The sequence below is a fragment of the Plasmodium coatneyi genome, chromosome 3, assembly GCF_001680005.1.
Source record: "Plasmodium coatneyi strain Hackeri chromosome 3, complete sequence".
In the NCBI taxonomy this organism is placed as follows: Eukaryota; Apicomplexa; class Aconoidasida; order Haemosporida; family Plasmodiidae; genus Plasmodium; species Plasmodium coatneyi.
Genome location: NC_033558.1, coordinates 1,063,092 through 1,086,153, shown reverse-complemented (window position 1 = coordinate 1,086,153; position 23,062 = coordinate 1,063,092). Strand labels below are relative to the sequence as shown.

The 23,062-nt window shown below is 40.4% G+C and overlaps 3 protein-coding genes across 3 annotated transcripts; all 3 read right to left on the bottom strand.

The window, feature by feature from the left end:
* Nucleotides 1-4,632: 4,632 nt before the first annotated feature.
* PCOAH_00006140 (Uncharacterized protein) lies at nucleotides 4,633-7,137 on the bottom strand (the record flags this gene model as incomplete). The annotated part of the gene is made up of 2 exons (XM_020057425.1): nucleotides 4,633-6,506; nucleotides 6,648-7,137. The coding sequence occupies 2 exons, from the start codon at nucleotides 7,135-7,137 to the stop codon at nucleotides 4,633-4,635; spliced, it is 2,364 nt and encodes a 787-aa protein (XP_019912990.1).
* A 7,413-nt stretch (nucleotides 7,138-14,550) lies between these two features.
* Nucleotides 14,551-17,316, bottom strand: PCOAH_00006130 (Uncharacterized protein; the record flags this gene model as incomplete). Its single annotated transcript, XM_020057424.1, has 6 exons — nucleotides 14,551-14,718; nucleotides 14,853-15,152; nucleotides 15,275-15,373; nucleotides 15,508-15,615; nucleotides 15,743-17,146; nucleotides 17,290-17,316. The coding sequence occupies 6 exons, from the start codon at nucleotides 17,314-17,316 to the stop codon at nucleotides 14,551-14,553; spliced, it is 2,106 nt and encodes a 701-aa protein (XP_019912851.1).
* A 2,300-nt stretch (nucleotides 17,317-19,616) lies between these two features.
* Nucleotides 19,617-21,782, bottom strand: PCOAH_00006120 (Alpha/beta hydrolase; the record flags this gene model as incomplete). Its single annotated transcript, XM_020057423.1, has 1 exon — nucleotides 19,617-21,782. The coding sequence occupies one exon, from the start codon at nucleotides 21,780-21,782 to the stop codon at nucleotides 19,617-19,619; it is 2,166 nt and encodes a 721-aa protein (XP_019912925.1).
* Nucleotides 21,783-23,062: the final 1,280 nt, after the last annotated feature.

Sequence of the window (23,062 nt, the reverse complement as noted above, 5' to 3'; positions counted from 1 at the left end):
TCCAAAGAAGCATTCTTGCTACAATTTTACATAACTCCTTTTCCCTGACCTTGCCTTCGCCCAACGTGGAACAGTGTCCTTTATCATTATGCCCATCCTCCTGTATATTTTTCATCATGTCGTCAACCACATTCTTCAGGTCGACCCATATACCTTTCTATAAAATAAATGACCATGAATACATATATACACTTACATATACATTATATAAATGCATCTCTCTCTCTATATATGTATACACATTATTTCCTGCATTCAAAGTATGTACTATGCATTATTCCTTATAATATTATTCTTATATGATCATGGTACTACTTTTCTCTGCCCTTCAAATTCCTTACATTTACTCCTTTCGTCGGGTCCCCATTTACCCATATCCATTGTAGCAATAATTTCATTAAGAAGGGATTGCCCACGGAGGTTGCCGTTGCGAATTTCGATAGTTGTTGTTGTTGTTGTTGTTGTTGTTGTTGATAACATGTAACTTTTGGTAGTTCGTTATACATCCTGTCTGACAGCCCACCATCCTCACTCATCTTATTGAATATTAGACCGTAAATATTTGCACCTCCTACATGTACAACCGCAATTCTTCCGTATTCACATTTTTCACACTTCCTATCCTGCGCCATATGTTCGCACAGATCATCCATTGCTCCAAAGGCGAGTTTAATAACTTCTTCAGCATTACAATACATTCTTTTGTATAGATGGAACCATAATTTCCTTATAGCACACTCAATATAGTCCGCTATTTTAACATTCACAGTATTCCTACTGAATGCGTCGTTCATCTTATCTCTTATTTTCAATATTTCCCCTACAATGAGTGCACACCAGGCTTTTTCTTCCTTGGTTGCATCCTGATCATTTATTTTGATGTGCTCGCACCCGATCCTTCCCATATCTAAATATTTCTGATCAACGTTACCGTTCATTACATTGATCCATCCTTCTATCATCCTCAGTAGTTCTTCCTATAAGGGAAAAGAACACATTTATATTCAAGGTTGACACAGAATATACATCCCAACAATATACAACAGAATTATCCTTATACTTATGCTTAAAATATGATTCTACATATACTCTTTAATAAAGCATTTTACCTCCGTCCGTTTATATCCTACTCTCCCTGCCTGAATCCATTGTTCCTTTAATTTATCGAATTCACTCTTCGAACCCATTTTCTCCACTATTCAATAACTATGCTACTTTTCATATAGGAGTACTACTCCATTAAGTACTGTGTGCAACGTATTCCTTCAACGCATATTATCACTTTATGACTAATCCCTTCCAGAAGTAGAATGTGCGGAATTCTTCATTTTCTTAATCCTCCTTTTCCCATTTTCCCTTATATTTATTTTATTCTTCGCTCATTTGGTCCTTTTTTTTTTTTTTTTTTTTTTCATTAACCCTTTTTTTTAATCTCCTTACATTTCTAAGTTCCACCCTCCTACGAAGAATGCACATGCACCCCTAAAATGCTAAACAAACAGCTCATATTGTTGCCTCAAAACAGAGAATAACTTTATTCTTACACCATAAACCCTACTCTCACACCCTCAACCTTTATTCTCATACCCGGAACACTACTTTTACAGCTTAAACCCTACTCCCATAACCTGAACCTATTCTCACACCTTGAATCCTACGCTTACATCGGGAATCTTATCCCTAAAAACTGAACACTAAACCCTACTCCTACACTCAGAAACTTCACTTTCACAACCTGAACCCTACTTCCACACTCTCAAACCTACTCATACACCCTGAAACCCTCACTATAGCACACGGAAAACTACTCTCACACCTGGAATCTTCATTCTAATACCCTCAACCTACACTCACACCTGGAATCTTCATTCTAATACCCTCAACCTACACTCACACCTGGAATCTTCATTCTAATACCCTCAACCTACACTCACACCTGGAATCTTCATTCTAATACCCTCAACCTACTCTCACACCAACAAGCCTACCCCTACACCCGGAACCTTCACTTTCACACCGTAAACCCTCAACCCTAAACCCGAACTCCTAAACCCTTAACCCTAACCTCACTTCCTAATCCTCAACTCTAATATCCTTTACCCTACTCCCATACCCAGAACCCTTCCTTCCTCTCTTTTTCTTTCTTTTTTTTTTTTTTTTCTTTTTTCTTCTTTTTTCTTCTTTTTTCATTTTCTTTTTTTCTTTTCTTCTTTTTTTTTCTTTTTTTTTCTTATTTTTCTTCTTTTTCTTTCTTTAACTATAAAAAGAAAAGCTAAAGCTAAAAATTCTTAGATGCAACATTCCCCTTTCTCTCCTTGATTGTGCATTACATTCTTCCTTCACTTTTTTTTTTTCCTTTTTTTTTATTTTCCTTCCTTTTTTCCTCTTTCTTTTTATTTTTTTTTTTCCTTGTTCATGTTTCTTAACAAAAAAGAAACTTCCGCCTAAGAAGCTATATACCAGGCAATATTATGATTAATTAACCTAGAAAGGACCTGTTCCTATACATCTAACCCCACCTTCATACCTAAACCTTCATTCCAACACAACAACATCATTCTACAACCCATTTGCACTTCTTTTTAACACCCCTAAAGATTTAGTCTAATACACATAATACGCATAATTCGAACATCTCAAACACTCCTCCATTCTACGACCCCGTATAGCATCTTCCTTCCACTCTAAAAACCCTCTGATTCTAACACCCATAAACACTTCATGCTAATACCCTCATATCCTTGATTCTAATACCTAATATCCTTGATTCTAATATCCTCATATCCTTGATTCTAATACTCTCATATCCTTCATTCTAACAGCCCTCACAACCTTCTTTCTAACACCCCCAACTTCTAATCCTAACAGTTTCCTTATGACGTATTATTTCTTCACCATATACCTTGAACATTAAATCCTAAACCCTGAAATCTAAGCCCTAAATTGTGAAACCCAAACTCTGAACCCTAAAGCTTGAATCCTAAAACCTGAACACTAAACTCTGAATCCCAAGCCCCAAACTCTAAACCTTAAACCTAAAAAGCCTAAACCTTGAAACCTAAAACCTGAATGCTAAATCCTGAACCCTGAACCCTAAACTCTGAACACTAAAACATAAATACAAAATCCTTAACCCTGAAACCTGAAACCTAAATCATGAAACCTAAATCCTAGACCCTAAATCCTGAACCCTAAACCCTGAAACCCTGAACCCTAAACCCTGAACCCTAAATCCTGAACCCTCAATCCTGAACCGTCAATCTTAAACCCTGAAACCTAAACCCTAAACCTTAAACCTTAAACCTTAAACCCTGAAACCTAAACTCTGAAACCTAAACCCTCAACCGTTCATTCGACCGCCCCTTACAACCTTCCTTGCAGCAACCACGTAACAACCCTGCCTTCGTTCCAGCCCTAGCATCTTTACACCCTTGATTGTAACGCCCTTACACCCCTTCCTTCGTTCTAACCCCCTTACTTCCTTTTTTTTTTTTTTTTTTTTTTCTCATTCCACTTTGTAAATTTCTTGGATTTTCCATTTGGGGAATACGTCTGTCTCTCTTCAAATTCCTCATTGGCTCTGTGCTTTCCTTGGCTCCTTTACCTCTCGCTTTTTGTTTTGGTTTATCCCCTTTCTGTGGATTTTCAAAAGGAAAAGTAAAAGGAAAAAATCATAAATCCCTTTATCACACGCTGTGTAGCAAAAATTATCGTTGTTTGCTTCATTTATCGGGCGATGTGTACGCAGGCGAACGTGAAAGGTCCATGCACACGAAATGCTTATTTATGGGCGAGGAATTATTTAAGTGAACCTTCGTTGATGTGCTTATGTGCCTGTGAAAGTCCCTCAGCGAGCCTAACGCATCCGCTGAGTGGTCATTTATGAAACATTCATTTGCATATATCTGCTGTTTGTATCCCTATCGGAAGAGCTGCGGAGAATGCAAGGACTCCCGACTGACCACCCTTACATGTCTAGGTTTTACTCCCCATTTGAAAATGTTATGAAAAAAATGTGAACCTCCCCCCCGAGGTGTCAATTTTTTTTTTTTTTTTTGGATACACTGAACGGACACATTTCACGTTGATATTTCAACAGATTGCTCTGTTTACGTTTATCCAGGTGAACACACATCACGCACGTCAACATGTGTAACCGTATGATTCGTGTGTACGTTTTATTTTCCGCTTACGAAATGCTAGGCCTGTTTTCATTTGCTTGGCGTTCATAAGGCGCTTTCGTGGGAAGGGGAGGTGAATGCGTATGGATACCCACTAACAGTTGCGGAGGCAGTTACGCTACGGAGCAGCTTCCTAGTCGACCCATACGCTTAACCACACACACGAAACACTACTCATTGACATGCAAACGAGGGAATGCAAATATTGGACGGAAAAAAAAAAATAAAATAACCCTCAATTTTGTACTTAAAAATTACGAAAAAAATCAAAAAAAAAAAAAAACAGAAAAATTCAAAAACAGCAAAAACGAATGACCTTCATTATTTACCTAATATTTTTTTATCTTCTTTTCTACGTTTATAGGTAACGCTCCCGTGTAATGAAAGTTTTCACCGCAAAGATTTGTCTCTTATCCATATGAAAGGATCATCCCTCCTTCATTACTTGGCACTACTTCATTTTTTTAAGTCTAGACATCTCGGCCTTCTTGATAATCCTTTTGCTCCTCTTAATCGGCCGGTTCTTCTTACTGTTGTAATTCCGCAAGCACCTCTTCGTGTGACTTGCGTTTCTTGATTCATCCTCCTCGTGGCTACATCTTCTCTTTCTGTACTTGGGGAACGGTTCGCTGATTTCCTGACTGACTCTCTCTTCACTCATTTCATTCGCCGAATGGCTGCTCCTGAATTCATTTATAAAGTTGTACATGCGATCGAATCTTTCTATCAGCCTAAAGTAGGTAGCTTTATCGTTTTTTTTTATTTTGCTAAAAAAAATATCATTCCCGTTTTCCATAAAGTCTGTATATATATTGTTGCTTGGGATGAATACATTATTTTTTAAAAAGGTGTAAATATTTTCTATTATGTTTTCATTTTTTTCCTTTACTTCTTCATCTTCTTCCTCCTCCATTCCTTTGGTATAGTACTCTTCGTACGATTCGATTTCTTTGTTCAGCATCTCCTTAATGTCTTGCAGCAGGGGATGTTCTCCGTTCGGGAAGTTCACACAGTTGGAACAGTTAGCGCAGTTGCCGTTACTCATGGTGCCCCCACACTGGGCGCAGTTCTCCCCAAATTCGTAGATCGAACTGGTGGACGTGATCCCGCTTTCCACATGAACAACTCTCTCCTCCAACGCCATGTCTGCCCCATGACTGTACACATTCCCAGTGGTGCACCCCGTTGACGTAGACGTTCCACTTCCTGCCGTCGTCGTAGTCGCATCTGTGTTGTTGCTAATCATGTTGTTAAAATTACTATTGTTCATATTTGAGTCTTTTATTTCGCAAAAAATATCTGCAGTTTCGCTTTCCTTGCTTTTACTTAGTAACTCATTTAGCTCCCCATGGGACGATTCATGCATTTCGGGTTTCCCCCAGTTGGCCATGCTTCCTGCATCTCCGTCGATTCCCCTTTGATTCTGTCCCTCCTGCATGTGGTCATAACTATCGGCGGGTCGCATTTGATGGGAGTCGTACAAGCAGCCGTTCTGGGAGTTGTAGTCCTCACCTTGGCACACACCCATATCAACGCCACTCCCACCGTTGCACACATCGGAGTGCAATCCCCACGGTGTTCGTCCCCTCTTTTTGGAGCCACTGAATCGCCCCTCCAACTTGTCCTTCAACATTTCAAAAATTATTTTCTCATTTTTCTCCTTAATATGTTCGTCATTTTTTATCTCCGCAAGAATGTTACCATATTTTATTTCATAAGACTTGCTAATATTTAGTAGCAGATTAAAAATATTCTCCTTTAGGAGATGCTTCTTGTACAGAAAATTATATATGATAAGGTCTATGTTCGAATTATGTATGTTCATTTCTTTGTTGTTAATTTTGGTGAATATATGATTGAAAAAGTTGACTGTCAAATTATCGTAAATGTTAATAAAATTGAGCACACTGCTTTCAAGGTTGGAGTTGTTTCTGAGGCACTCTTGATTCGTGTCCAGGTCTATTTTTATTTCGCTCAGGGCGGTTGCAAAACCTCTTCCATTTGCACATCCATCGAATATACCGTTATCGCAACTACCCCCATTTCCGTATATCACTATTGGCACCTGGTTCAGCTTCACATACGCATTGTAGTAGTCATTCTCCGTCAAATTCATCTCATTCCGCTCATCGAACTTTTGCAAAATACCCTCATACATAAATAATATGCTGATATTGTTGCAGTAAATTATGTTAAAGTAGTGATTAATGAATTTTATATAGGAGTTTTTGTTGCAGCACACGCGCATGAAAAAATTCAAGTTGTTAATCAGTTTGCTCTTCTTGATGTTCAGGTAGTCGTTGGGCGTGCGATCCCTCTTCTCTGCTGAGGGGGGGGAAATAATAAAACGTATAAACGTACCAATAGGCACATGCACATATATATACACATGGTATACAACTCGGTTGCTGTCTTTTCACCATGCAACCGCTCCCGCTCTTACAAACGGTGCGCTCCATTGGGTACCTTTCACTGGAGCGTTGGCACTGCTATTGTTCGATTTTTCCTTCTTGTCGTACACGTCGGGGTTCATGGAGCTTATGCTGTCCAATCCGCTGGTTAACTCTCCTCCGTCCTGTATACCAGTCGGCTTTGCTGCTCCTTCTCCTGAGATTTCTTCATTGCTCTGCGCGATACGTTCTTCGACGATGCCTTCTCCGCTAATCATACTGGAGATCTGCTGGTTGACCTCTACGCTGGTCTCCCCACTGTTATATCTGCTCATACTTGCGCGGTCATCGTCACACCCATTTGTCCTTCCGACCCTGTTCTGGCAGTCACCACTTTCATCTTCCACATGACTTGTTTGAATGGTATCAAAATTAAAAAGTTTGTTTTTAAGATTATTCACGTAATTCACACCCAAGGAATCTCCTTCGGCGATGTTGTAGCACCCCGAATCATTCAGCATGAAATCGGGGAAATAATTTTTTGCCTCCTCCCGTTGATCAAACATGTTAGCGGGAAGGACACGTGTTGGGGGGGAAGTAGAGGGTACAATATTACAATGGATTATCGGACCAACGATGCAAATGAAGCAATGGCGTAATGACACTCTCTCCCAAACGTGTTAAGCATGTACGACAGAGTGTTCAACGGGGGGAAAGCCACCCAGCCAAACAACGCAAAAGGGGGAAAAAGCCAAGCTCGCCAAATGTGAAAAAAAGGACAGTGCTTATGTAACACTAACGGGGGAAATCAAACGGAGGTCAAAATAAAAGGTAGGAAAAAATTGTAATAACAAAGTGGGTAAAAATGAAACCAAAATGTTATGAAAAAGAGTGAAGTTAACGGTGAGGGAGATGACAATGTTGACAGACAATATAATGACAACAGTGTTGACAGTAAAGACAGACACAACAGCTATATTGCAAATGGCAACATTCAAATGCAAACATAGAACGAGCGAAGATGCCCACTTAACCCTTGCACCCGTGCAAAATCAAAAAATGAAAAAAAAAAAAAGAAAAAAAAAAATCACTTGTCTTTAGACGAAAGAAATAAACGAGAAAAGTATCACTCGGCACCCCCTTAAAATGGGAGGAATAAACGAAAAATTCAATATAAATTTATCTCACAACGTGACAGATATTCTCGCCCTTCCGCTTTGGGGTTAACGGCTTACAGATTTTGCAGGACCGTTTGAATGTATCAACACAAGCGGTCAATTAAGCGTGCAGCCATCACAAAAGTGCCAGAAAAAATACCATATGCGCCCAGGATTAATGCGTGCATGTAACTGGGGGGATATACCACTCTGCCTTACTATGTAGAACACCACAACGTGGCAACATCGCACAGCTGCAGTTGTAATTAGGGTATCAAGTAAAGTATACCAACCTACAGATGATCATACGCATGCAAACACGAAGGGGGCGTTACTTACGTATACACAATGTTTTTTTTTTATGGATAATTTCCATGTGCATATACTCGCGCACAATTTTGTGAGGACAAAAAAAGGAGCAAAATCTTACGCCAAAAAAATGTAAGCGAAGGACAGATAAAAATGCCAGTTCTGATAGAAAACGCCAAGTGTGAGACAAAATCGTGTGGAACACGCGACAAAAACGTTACTGTGTTGTCACCAAACTATGGTGAACAAAAAGACAGATAAACAACAATGCAGTAAAAATTGGATACTTGGAAAATGTAAAAATGTCACATGAAAAAAAGGAGCCAGAGCGGGGAAGCAGATCATACAAATAGGCTCAGAGTGTATACGACTCAGGGGGAACGGACGTAAGAGAGATAAACGACCAAACACAAGTTTTCGCGAACTATCGACAAAAAATTCATGTCTAATGGTATTTTCTCTCGAGTAAATGACCCCTCTCTCGCTTATTTATTCTCCTATGCCACCTTAACAAAAAAAAAAAAAAAAAGAAGAAAAAAAAAATGAACACACATGGTAAACATAAACATGTGCGTACGTGTTTATATGTTCACATAAGCACATCCATACGCATGTTGACAGATGTCTGCATATTCATTTTAATAAAACGAGTGCGGTAGTTACTACATGTTAGGATGTATGCTCAAAAAGTGACATAATCGAAGGAGTGGAGCTGTCGTGATGAATAATACCTTATGTGCATACAAAAAACACACGTATTTACAAGAACAACTATACATACATAACGCACATGCACAAAGAGCAAAGCGCACGAAAAAAAAAAAAAAAAAGGACAAAGGACAATACGCATGATACATGTACATACGTGTACAAAAGGCACACAACACAAATATGCGTATTCCCGCGTTGCAAAGTATCAATGAACTTTTTACAATTCACGCTTATGCACCTACAGGGGGGGGGAAAAAATGTTGCACTTTTCCTTTTTCTTTATTTCATCGTCACGTAGGAATTACTCCTCGTTTGTAAATTCGAATAAAAAAAAAAAAAAATTCAATTTGATGTGCCCCTCGTTATATGTAGACTTGTACTTCAAACATAGCATATGTGAAAAAAAACCACGATGGGCCTTCAAAACTGTCTCTTAGCTGCGCATACGTATGTAGTCACGAACACATATGTTCAGCTTAAAGCCCAGAACATAACATACGCGTGTGTGCACGTGTACACATGCAAAAATGCGTATGTTATGTTACTAGGAAAAGGCATGCTCTAACCAAATGACTACACAGCTAGATAACTAAATGAACTTTTTCAAAAAAGGACGTGGATACATCAATATTCTATAAATTTCGATATATTATGAATTCGCGCAGTGCAAAAAAATGGAGGCTTAAAAGTTATCGGCGCATGCATATCCATACGCGGTTATGTGCACTGCCCAGCGCGGCGGCCTTCCACCAGTGCACGAAATCCCTAAGTAGAAATGTTGAAAGAGCACATGCAAAAGGATTCCTATGTGCGAATATATAAATATGTAGAAAGCGAGATGAACCTTCTCTAATGGAAAAAAAAAAAAAAAAAAGTTAAAATTTACTCCTTTTCTTTATGGAAAAAAAAAAAAAAAAAGTTAAAATTTACTCCTTTTCTTTATGGAAGAAAAAAAAAAAAAAAAAAAAACTATATTCCCAAACGGCAGGAATGCCTAAATCGCGTAACGCGTGATGCATATGTTCCTGCGCGGGTATGTAAATATGTCAAGAGATTACCAACACATAGATACTTACATACATACAAACACACGTGCGAATGTGTACATTTATATGCACTCTTAATTAACGTACACCAAGAAAAAGCAACAATTCGATAAAAAAAAAAAAATAATAAAATCTGATGTGTACTTTTTTCTTCATTTAAACAAAAGAAACACCAGATTCGCGCGTACGTTATGAAATGTAGGTAGTTTTTAAAGTGTCATGTGTAATGTCTTTACACAGAAAAAGGGGCAAAATGGCGATCTACCGAATTGTACGAATTCGAGCATAAAAATGCAGCTGTATATCTCTTCATAAATGTGTACGCAGGATACAGCGGGGGGAGGAAAGTTATTGAAAAAAATGAAAAAATAATAAAAAAAAAAAAAAGAAATAAGGAGATGCAACTCGCTCAATCATGTGTACGTAGTACATGCGAGCAGGCATTACAACGACATGCTGACATGAAACTATGTTAGACCTGTTCTACGGACAAAAAAAAGATTAAAAAAAAAAAAAAAAAAAAACTTCTTTTCTTATTCGTCTATATAGGGACACAAAAAGGATTAGACAAATGCAATTACACTGAAGTATCCGCTCCTTAATGGCACTAAAAAAAAGAAGAATTCGCACAGGTGTACATACGAATATGCACACATATAGACACCTATATATTTATGCTGTTCGGTGTGCACATGGCTTAAAAGCTTGTCAAGTTATGTAGACATGGTCAATATGCACACACGTAACGATTTATAAATTTATATCCTGTACTTTTGCCCCAAAAAAAAAAAAAAAAAAACATGCGGATATGAATGTATCACCTTGTACATAACATTCCGCTGAAAATTTTATGTACATGTACAAAACTTTCGAAGGCGAAGTTTACGTTACGCAAACAGGAAATACAAAAAAAGGGAAAAAAGAAGCAGGAAGAGAGTGTTTAAAAAAAAAAAAAAAAAAAAAAAAGCACAGGTTACACGTTGCACGTTATGTGTGACGGGCGAAATGTGACACGCTTGGATATGTATCTATCCAGGTGTTCCTCTTTCACCTTCTTCTTTTTCTATTTGTCCTTTTTCTTTTTTCTCTTTTCTCTTTTCTCACATTTCTCAAAAATTGACATACACTGCTGTAAAAACAAATGTAAGGCAACTTAAACAAACGGGGAGAATCACATAATAATGGGATACGTGCGAAAGGCACGAGGAACGGACGCAAACACACTAACGATGGGCGTGTTTGCGCTCTATTGGTTTTTCACGAATTGGACGTACTTCACTTTTACTTATGTGTGAGGGTATCTTAGTAAAAGTAAAAAGAAATAAAAACACACATAAAAAAATGCGAAGAAAAGCTATCAAATTCGAAAGGACGCGAGAAGAATGCGGAAATATACAAAAGGACGTGAAAAAAAAAAAAAAAGCGAAAAATTGCCAAAGGACGTGAAAAAAAAAAATAAGCGAAAAAAGTGCAAGAGAACGTGAAATTGCCAAGAAATGGTAAAACGTGCCAAAAAAAAAGTCCAATTAAAATGTTCACCCCAAAATAACACTTTTTTTTTCACCTTTTAGTTGAAAAAATTTATCGCCCCTTTTTAAAAGTGTTCATCCTTATCATGCACTAAGCCATTGACCTTCACTCTTTACCTTCGATCTGAAATGTGCCCCATGAGCGAATATATATAGTGCATTCATTCATATATATATTTATATATACATTTATACATACATTATACAAATACATTTGTAATACATTTGTACCTACATTTATATATGCGTTTATATATACCATTTATGCGTATGCCTGTACATGCACGTGCTTACGGGAAATTAAAATTAACTCACACATGGGCCCTGGGTCGTATGCACATACTCGCTGACGCGCAGATGCCAATTTCTTCTCCAATCGATTCATCATATATCTACATGGTGCGTGATGCTCAGTTTTGAACTTGAACACAAAAAAATATATAACATTCGTTCCTTTTTTTTTTTCTTAAATTCTGCTACCTTCCTCTTTTTACGCAGATGGGCATATGGCTGGTGTGTATGCGTTCACGTTCCCGGGGGTGGGCGTGCCAAAGGCTCTTTTTTTTTTTTTTTTTTCACCTTTTAGCTTACTTTTTCGTTTTCTTATTATTTCTCCCTCTCTTCCTGTCACCTATTGTTTTTTTTTACAAATGATCACATATTCTCTGAGGGTGTTAATCGACTAAGAAAACACAAACGTACAAAATGACACGAAAATTATTGCAAGTACACCCCTTGCCCGTAAGTTCGCCCTTTCGGTTGCACATCTTGTGATGCCCTAAAAGTTAGCCATTTCGTTACGAGGGATTTATTAAACACTCCCATTGTTGCCTGCATGTGTACATGCTTTTTGTGTCCACTGCGACATTGTTTGGCCACCACAGGATGACCAACGCGCATTTGCAAAATCCTTTTTGCTAACTGTTCACCTCTCGTTTGTGCGCATTTACTAGGCGTATGCCGCAAGAGGGTGAAATTATTACCCCCATTAAGAAACACCCGAAGAGGAGTGGGGCGGTCAACACAATACCCGGTTAGGCGGTTCATACGTACGTACGTATTAATTACGTGTGCCCCTGAACAGACGTGCTTTCCAACACATGGACGGGTGAACCTTCCGTAGATGTCCCCACCCTGATTTTTTCATACCCAAAAATGTACCTTCCTGTTGAACCGTCGGAGTGCTACCCCAAAGGGGCCCATTTCTCCACCAATTTAACCCACAAATGGGTGCAAATTCTTGTAAGCCGATTTTCACCTTCCAGCCGGACATGGTAAATGGAAAAAAAGGAAAAGCAAACGAAACAAACCACAGGAAACTCAATTGCTTATGCAACTCCATTTTTTTCTGCTACCCTCGCAAAACAATGGTGTTTATAAGGTCAGCTTAAAATAAAGTTTAAATTCCTTGATGAACGGGCAGTGTCTCGCAGAGGTGAAGAGTGCAGCAGCTCTTCGGGGGGTTCACAAGCGCGGATATTAACGTGCTAACGAACGTTTATATATATATGTACGACCGCATGTGCATGCACCGTTCATTCGAAGAAAAGAACCCCCTCTCCCAATTTTGGCCACCCCGTGTTGCGAATTACATATCCACTTTAACCCCAACGCATAACATAACGTACTCTTTTTCCATGAACGGACGCATCTCGGGATGCACCGTGGGTCTTTCGCTCCATTTTGCTAACGCACAGGAATTTAAAAAAAAAATTTGAGAGCAAATCTGTGCTGCTGGTAATGTCCGTATAATACGCACAATTTTTTTTTTTTCCAATTCTGTCGAAGCGGTTGCCGCAAAATATGGTAAAGAGCATAAAATAGGGAACCTCCCTTTGGAGGTATGCGCCACTAAGTCATCCCTATGTGCGTTCATATATGCGCGCATTCTCAAGGGCACATTTCTCGCATGCATTTGATGTACCTCAGCAAGTGTACCATTTACATGTCTACACAATTCAACACGAGCATAAAAGGGTAGAGGCAAGTTTAATCCTTTTTACATATTCGCGCCTTTTATACCTGTCGACGGGTTACGCCCTATCGATGCCCCCATAATTTGAAGTGCAGGTACGCACTCCCGTCTGCCATGTGTACATTCGCACATTGGAGTGCGTGCCATTAAATGGCATTTTGGTCAACCCCTCCTGTCCGCACAACATTTTGCATTTTCCGAGGTGGCAGTTTCCGCAAAAGACAACCCTTTTACTCCAATTTGCGTAAAAAAGTAAAAGCAATAAAAAACCAAACTGTGAAAGGGCCGTGACCGAACAAAATATAACCACCCATGTGGGGCAATTCCCTATTTACTAACCCTTAACGCTGCCGTAAACACATCCCATTCTTGCGCATACCCATTGGCATATGTGGCAGCTTTGCTAAACATGAACACACACGTATCATTCGGACCACTCAAAGGATAGTAACACACACCGATGAAACAACCCACCTTGGGGTAATCACCATTGGGTTAAAAAAAAAAAAAAAGATAATTCTTCCGAGGCCTTTTACAAAAGCATGACTATGACTTATGATCTCTTTTGTTTCTTGTTTTTTTTTTTTTTTTTTTTTTTTCCCATTTAAAAAAAAAAAAAAAATAGCTACCTCAATGGGCAGTGATTGGCCATTTTTGCCATAAAACTGAAACGAGTTGGATCACCAAGTGGTGTAAATCAAAATGGTGTGTATTAAGTACTTTTAAATTCTTCAAACGCGAATATTCATTTAACGTTAACATCTCATAATTCATTTGGTTAGTGAAGAGTACGGATGTAGTACTCAGCTCACCACAAAAAATGTATGAACATACAGGTAGAGGAGGAAAAAAAAAAAATCATAACTCTTCCCATCATGGGTATTCATAACTCTGAACCCTGAAATGGGCTTTCATTTTTCTTTTTAACCTTTTCGCCTTTTAAAAGAAAAATGCAAACCGTTGGGGAGACAAATAATAGTGAGCATTTCCCCCAAAATGTAGAAAAAAAATTACAAAAGGTACAAAAAAAAATAATATCATACTCGTTAAAAATAATTACTGAGTGGTGAGGATGCTTTTTCAAAGCACTTACCTCACTCATTCAGTTTGGTATATACTTGTCGGGAAACTAATTTACGGGGGGTGTTTACTACGTTTAGTCAGCTCTGCATCATAACGCATGCATTTACGAAAGTGCCCTCCCTTTTTTCGTATCGTCTTTCGGGTATTTACAGTGTCACTGCGGGTGGTCCTACTCAGTGTCACTCTTCCCTTCGTCGTTCTCCTCGGCTCCGTCATTGTCATCATCGTCGTCATCTTCATCTGCGCCTTCTTTCTTCTTCTGCTTCTTCGCTTCCCGCGCCCGCTCTTCCTCCATTTTCTTCTTCCACTCGAGGGCCTTCTGAAATATCTTCATGTTCTACAAAAAGAAGAAAGGCAAATGGTACAAAGGTGACACAAAAAAGATCATAAAAGTCACCAAGTAGTAATCGCAACACATGTGTCATGCGGAAAGGGTCCCCGTGCTGAAGATCGAATGACCTGCCCCCTCACCTGTGACTGGTTGCCGTCGTCCGGGAAAACATACGTGATGAACTCCTCCACTACTTCATCGTCATCCTTCTTAATGATTTTTCTCTTCTTGACTTTCTTGGGTAACCGTTTCTGCGTTTTATCTATAACGTCCTTATCCCCGTAGTCTTTTTCAATTTCGTAGAGGAAGTTCAGCAAAATGCACCTTTCATTGACAAGCTCATTCTTCTTGCAAAACTCGATTCCGTTTTCCAGAATTTCTCTGCACTTGGCGATATCGTCGAAGTAGATGTACTGGAACTCCGCGTAGCTCTTGTAGACCTGCAGTGGAGTGAAACCGATGAGTTATCCGCAGTGGTGGTGATAAATTCGCTGAAGTATATAGTAGCGACGTTACCGCCATACAACGCAGATACACCCTCCCCTCGACATGAAAACTGTACCTTATAATGCTGGGTTATATTTAAAAGCCGTTCATACAACTTCCTCGCATTTTCGTACTCCTGCAGGTTTATTTCTAAATCGATGTAGTTTTTCCAGATCTGGGCGGAAATGGGAAAAAAGGAGACACAATATGGGGGAAATGTAACAAGTAATAGGGTCGGATTACCCAACGGAACGACACAATTTTACAGCAAATGAGGGTGCAAAATTTACTGGGCACATTTTGGCCTACCAGCTCGGGGAGCTTCATGTCGTCCAAGTGGATGGCAATTTCTGCGATTTGCCGAGCCCGCTCCACCTCGTCCAGGGACAGCTCGAAGTTGATCATGGAGATCCAGGCCTGCAAGGAAAAGGAGTGGATGGAAGGGGCATGTGGCAGCATCGGTTAAAACTGCACAATGGGAACAACTACGCTCCGCTTCGTCAACACTACAATCAGCCCCCTCAACAATGTGCCCCACACTTACCTTCGAGTTAAAGGGGAAGGCCTCGACGTACTTGGCGTAAATATCGCGGCACTCCTTAATATTGCCTAGACGAAGTTCCATCTCGCAGTACTCCTCGAAGATCTCCTCCTTCTTAACACTTTCTATAGCGCGGTTAAAAATGGATCGAACTTTTGGAATGTCCATCTGCCGGAGTTCGAAATTAGCATAAAGTAGGTAAATTTTTTTAAAGGTGAAATTCTGCTTCTTCAGAATTTTCAACACATTTCTGTACACATCTCTAGCTCTCTGCACATTTTCCGCATGCAGTTCCTCAAAGATGGCATAATTAATCCACAGGTAAATATATCTTTTCCAAAACTTTTTATTTGCCACAGGTGGGATAACACTAATGGCTCTTTCGTATAGCTCCCTAATTCGGACAACACACTTGTCCTTATTCATTAAATTTATATTCGACTCTTCCAATTTGATGTAATTAAACCAGGTGTCATAGTCGGAAGGATTTTTTTTAATCTCCTCCTCGTAAGTAATCCTCTCCTTAATCATCAACGTCTCGTCCAGTTCGTCCTTATCAGCATACTTTTTCTGAAATTGCAAAAAGCTTTTGTACAAAAATTCACTCTTACTTTTTGGCAATATTTTAAGTGCCTCAATATAAATTTTTCTGCACCTTTCATATTCATTATTTTCTTCTTCAAAATTGCAAAAATGAATATAAAAATGTTCATCCAAAAATGAGGGAGGTAATAATTCGATGCACTTTTCGAAACATGCCCGAGCTCTATCCACGTTTTTATACTTCCTCTCAAATTTAATAAATCTGTAAAAACATTCCATCTTAGGTAACGTTACAATAAGTCTCTCGAAAATGTTTCTACACTTATCAATTTCCCTACATCTTTCCTCAAAATTTATATAACACAGAAATGCCGTTTCGTCTATTTTCCACTTTACCCATCTTTCGTATATATTTCTACAGTTCACAAAATTGTTCAGGATTTCCTCCAAATGGGCATACTTCTTCCAGAAGATATTTTCCATAGGTAGCAACAGAACTGCTCTTTCGAACAAATTCCTTGCGCTGTTTATATTTTTATTTAACAATTCTACTTCTATATATTTTAACCATAAATTTATATTCGTGTAGTCTATATTTAATGCCCTCTCAAAAATGGACCTTGCTCTTCGAATGTCTTTCTGCTTCACCTCCCACAGGGCGTACTTTATATACGTACTGATGAGGTACCTTCTCTTCCTTATTTTGTCCTCATATTCCTTTCTCTTACTTATCTTATATTCGTTTAACTCATCCTCGTCGATCAGGTTGTAGTTCACCTTCTGCTCCACTTCCTCCAGGTCCAGTGCCTCGTTTATCAGCTGCTCCGCGGTTATCTGCACCTCCGCCGCGTTCTTGTTCTTCACCTGCGGGGGGGGAAAACGGTACAACAACGGTGCAACAACGATGTGACGACCATGTGACGCACATGTGATATGCAACTTTCCTATATACGCACATAAACATAGCAAATTCGCAGCTACAACAGGTGGGTAGCCCCACATTTTACCTGCAACTTCCTGCTGTTCACATTCATCGTGTCCTATAGCGTTTCCACAAAATTGACCTCACACGAGGGGTATATACGCCCTTTCGAACAGAGGAGCGTACGGAGGAACAGCCCCAAGCATCACTGAACGACGCATGTTCTGTTCCACTTGACCAGTTCGGCTACACTCTACACCTCTTCGCCGTAACATAGAGGTCTGCTAAACTGCTCAGACGAAGAAACAAAAAAAAAAATACTCAAATTATATCGCTTCTAAGGTAATTCTCGAGGCTAAGTGGAAAACAAATTTCCCTCACAAAAAAGGTGGCTACTTTAGGAAGCCCTTTCCTCTTCTTACTCATGGCCTAATGGCTTACTAATTTTCTCTACTTCCTTGCAGCATTTTAAAACCCGTTTCGAGAAAGGCCAAAATGTTCATCCGTCAGCGGAACCAGAGAAAATAAAAAGCCGTTTCGGAGATTCCCCAAAGAGCCCAAAGAAGGGGGACCACCACGCCTTTCGCACTCGAAATGGGAGCTCTATGCTGAACGAACAACTTCGCAAAAAAAAAAAAAAAAAAAAAAAAAATTTTTAAAATCTCCAACCGTTGTACTGCGTAACAGTTAGGGGAGGGTGCCCTTCCATGGGCAATTTGAAACGGGGTTGCCGAAGGGTCCCGGAGTCAAAAAAAAATGACCCACGTGGATGGGCAAAAGGAACATCTATCGGACTTACATACAAAATGTACTACCAAAATGGAGGCGCCTTGTAACAATTTTTTTTCTTCATCTTTTCATCGGCATTGAGAAAAGAAGTAAGCCTTTTTTTCCTCCCCATTTGATTAACCCTTCAAGGAAGGAACTTATCATCATGGGCGATACATCACGGACGACACACCGCGGCAGGTGGTAATTCTCCCCTCTTGCGCAAACCTAAACTGTGGAAACCTGCCAGTGGTCCATGCTGAGAGTGAACCTCAAAAATATGTGGATCCCCATTTAGTGAACTTACAAGCTAATGTGGCAAAGAATAAACGCGCCGACATGTTTTCCATCCAGAGAAACGCGATCAGTTCAAAGGGATGATCATCATCTACGACAGTCTCTGCGCAGGGGTGAAAGGATGAGGGCAGTTTACCTATTGAAGCTCCCCCCGTCCATCGAGGAAAACCTCCCAAACGGCTACATCATGGACGATAAAAAAAAAATGTCCACAAGAGACGATCTTGTATAATACATGTTTGTTTAAAGCTAAGTTTTCATTTTAAAGTTTGTTTTGGTGAAAATCGGTGCGGAACAAAAAGAGGTAAATACGCATGAAAGCATAAACACATCTTGGCGCACCTGCAACTTCCAAGTGAACTATTAATGTGTTGCGTCCACGGCGTAGGCAGATATGCCACAAACGACGCTTCTTTTCCATGGGTGCTCATTTTTTCGGGACAAACAAAAGCGGGCACCACGGAGTTGCTAAATGGGTGATACTTTCTATCACTTAAAAAGGGGATTTAACAACAAAAAAAAGGACAATGAAATAAAATGAAACGGAAGGAAGCTTCGTAAGGATGTCGGGACGCGTGCCCAATTAAATCGGGCAGGGGAAGTCACATATCAACGCATGCACGGATGCGCTAATGCACCAACGCACGTGTGTTCAAAAAAAAAAATTCATATCTCCCACGTGAGAGATACATAGCATTATCCACAAATGTACCATAGGGGTAATCCTTTAATAACGGATGAGAAACAAACTCACGGACGTTCAATTGTATACCGGCAGATGTGCTAAGATTGAAAGGCCGTTGGGTGGCCCACTCGCCATAAACTACCATTCCATATATTCCATCATAGCTACTTCCTAGTCGCGCACCTTTCATGGGATTCAAACGTATGACATTAATACAACTAGCCGAAGGAACTTCACGCCGCTTCACTCGTTACTCTCCCTACTGTGCATTCATCCAATTACTGCAAAAACAAGATGGCCTGCCATTGGTGCAAAGAGGGAGCACAATTCCTACTAACAACTCTATCCAACGTTTAAGTTCATGTTTCTATTTCAGCCTTTCTTCGTTGGTTGTCACCTTCGGATTCATCGTGGCACACACATGAACTGGTATGGCCCCCCCAAACCGCCTACTAAAAAAAAATAAAAGGGGAAAGAGGCGCCCTCGGTTCTCCCTCCAACTGCAGACAAATCGCCCCGCGTTGCACCATCTGACATGCTCCAAATGGGGAAAATATATTCACATGCGTATTATTGCAACTGGTCTTCCCTACTGCTTACCATTCACATATGCCCCACCACACACATGGGGTGGTGTGCCGGACCTCCCCACTCCAAACGGATCAATAGGCAAACAACGAATTCAGGTTATTCAATGTGCTGCTGCTCGCTGAAGACACTTCCCTCTGTACAGGCTCCATAACCTGGTTGGGGCAATCACCCCCTTTGTTTTCCTGATTTCCGTAGATGAAGTCATTGTAGCTGTTAAACTTGTGGCTATTCATGTCGGTTATTTTGTTCCTCATTTCTTTTCGTATGTTGTTTCCTCCTTTTTTGTAATCTGGCTTCGTGCAGAGAAGTTCGCTCGTGCTACATCCACCTTTGATAACGCTCCTCCCCTGCTCAGTAGAATTACCCTCCATATTCCTTCTACATTCAATTATTACTTTTCCCCTATCCCCCTTAGAGGGTCCGCTGTTCACACTGCTGATTTTGCTACCAATGGAGGAGACACTCGCTAGGCTCTCCTTACTTGGGCTGATACATGCTCCAACACCTCTTCTTGATTCGCCTGAGTATTGCCCTCCATTTCTATGCGCCCTCATTGCCTGTTCCCTTTCGTTATTCCATCGCCCATCGCTGTGTGTATGGCTTCCCCCTTCACCCACGGGGGAGCCCGCATTCTTCATATCCTGGGAAAACTTGGGCACCCTATCCACGGTGTACACATTTCTACTCTCCCTCGATCTTCTAGAGTTCATTCCTTCCGATGAGCTACCACCATTCATGCTGCTCCCATTGATTCGTTGCATCGACTCCTTTTCGCTACCCACGTGCACATTACTGCGGCTGTTATAACTTGGACTCTGGTTCATACTGGAGGGTGACATATTTTCCCTCCTCGCAGGGTTGTACACGTAACTTGAGCACACCTTCATGCGGCTCCCGTCCTTGCCATCTTTACTGTCGATTCGTCTACCATCTGGGTAACGTTCTCTGCTAACTTCCCGGCGTCCGCTCCGATGATTAACAGCAGTACGGTCAGTTCGATCCGTCCTTCCCTGCTTGATCAACGAGCTGGACGAACTACCACTGTCCATACCCTTATTGAATTTACTCCTACCTATGTTGTTCTTCCCACCAGTTAACCGACAAAGGTCCTCAATGCTAATATTCGTGTCACTCTCGTAAAACGTATTATCCGGTATGTGCCTCACTGTACTCTCGGCAGATCCTAAAACGCTGCTAAGACTCTGAGAAGAATCATAACCCGATTCCTTCGTATAAACCCTAAATATGCTCTCATCCGTATACCACCTTTCCATATTACTCATAAACGAATTTAGTACCTCATGACTGCCTGTAGCTTTATTCCTATCAGTGTGTACCCCATTTACACTTCCCGTCGAAGTAGTCACCATTCCATTGTCCTCTCCTCCCTTCCTGTTCTTCTCTTTCACCTTCTCCTTCATGTTCTTTGTATTATTCGAAATGAACATATTCCTCAATTTCATCATGTTCACATTTGATATGTCATATACACTGTTCACATTTTCTCGGATATTATTTTTCAGCACATAAAGGAAAGTTACCAAAGCTGCATGAACCAGATTTCCATAGGAGCTGTCCAAATTGTTATGCCCCCCTCCTTCTATGAACATAAAATACGTATTCACATTTGTCCTTCGAAGCATTTCTTCCGTACCATGGTAGGAAAGAAGCTTATCCTTCGTCCCATGGATAAATAAAATGGGGCACTTTATCATGTGTACCTTATCAATATTGCAAAAGCTATCATACGGTAGGGTAAATTTTACTTTCAGCTTAACCCTATGTATGGATGCCAAAGGAGCTTGAAGAATTAGACCCAGCAAATTTCTCTTTGTTGCTATATGAACAGATGCTGCTGAACCTAGACTCCTTCCATATGCTATTATACTATGCTTTGGAATACGTAACTCCTTTACTAAATAATCATATGCTGCCTCTACATCATTGTATACATGCGCTTCCGTGGGGTGCCCAGAACTGTGCCCATACCCGCTATAGTCATACGCAAACAAGTTCAACCCTAACTGCCTCAATCGGTACTGATAAAAACGAATTACGTCTCCTATATCTTCTGCATTCGCGTGACTAAAGAGAACCGTTGTGTCCGCCTTGTTGTCAATAAAAATCCCGCATATCTTACTTCCATGTTTCGTTTCGAAAAAGTGAAGATCCTGTCGGTTCTTCGAGTAGCTGGGCGGGTGTGGCCGGAAAATTAGACTGTTTAGCAGGTTCCCCATGGTGTGCGCGCAGGGGACACGCAGGCTGCTTCGTCGACTTGGCCGCTACGAAAAGTTCACTGCTAAGTAGGTGGACCGCTCTGCAGTTACCGCTGCGATGTTGATGCTACCTTACTGCTCAATACACGTGCATATATCACAACGCGGGCGTGCTGCACCTATGCATACCATACAATCGCACAGAAGAAGACTTCCCGAACTGTTCTATACCTTCAAATACGCGAAATGCTCTCACAAGGTGGGGGAAATAACGCTTCGTGATCCTTCCTCCTAATATTTTTACAACGCTTCGGAAAAGATGTGCAAACATACACGTGTGTGCACATATACGCGCACACGCTGCTAACTCCTAAGGCGGATTTTTCCTTCACCCTTTTATCTGCGCCCTCCGTTTGAACGACAAAAACGTACAAGCGAAAGGCGCAGTGCAAAATACTAAAATTGGGGGCCCATATATTCACATACACGTGACATATGCGCACTGGAAAATTCTAAACAAAATTTAAAAAAAAAAAAAAAAAAAAAATACAACAGAACAGAACAGAACACAACGGAGCAGCATAAAAACGAAAATGCGTCCACGTATTACTCACGCAGTGGAATGTTTTATTAAACGGTTTAAAACAAAAATGTATTACTTGAAAGAATTTGCTCGGACGCACAACGGCGAGTTACAACGCGTACCCTGTACTTACGCGTATATATATTCACATATATGTACATATGCACAAGATGCTGCAGATTCGCCTCTCGACCGATCTCTAATTAAAAATTCTCCGCGGCGCACAGGTACACACACATTCCATATATTCATTCATACATTACTACATTCATATGTACATAACATAGACCAGTGGCATATGTTCGCAAAAATGCTGAACGTCCGTTAGGTGAATATGCATCTAGATGAAGACACACTACACTCTGTGTGTGCCACGGATTTTCTTACTCTCCAGCGAATCAGCAGTTGATCTACGTCTCCACCTGCTCCGCAAAATATGGGGAACACAGAAAACGGCGGGGAAGTACAAATAGGGGGTAACCAAAAGTGGGTAAACCAATAACGGGGAAAGCAAAAACAAATGCAACTCTGCGGCGTCGATCCTACTTCTCGATCATTTCAAATCAGCGACAACTAAGCGTAAACGCATGTAGCCGCCAATGCTTGGGCATCACTTTTAATGCACTTACCACATAGGCAACTCTTCCCCACAAAGCATTAAAACAAATTATTCCTTCCACTATATTCCAGGCGGATAAGCACAAATGGAACATGAATT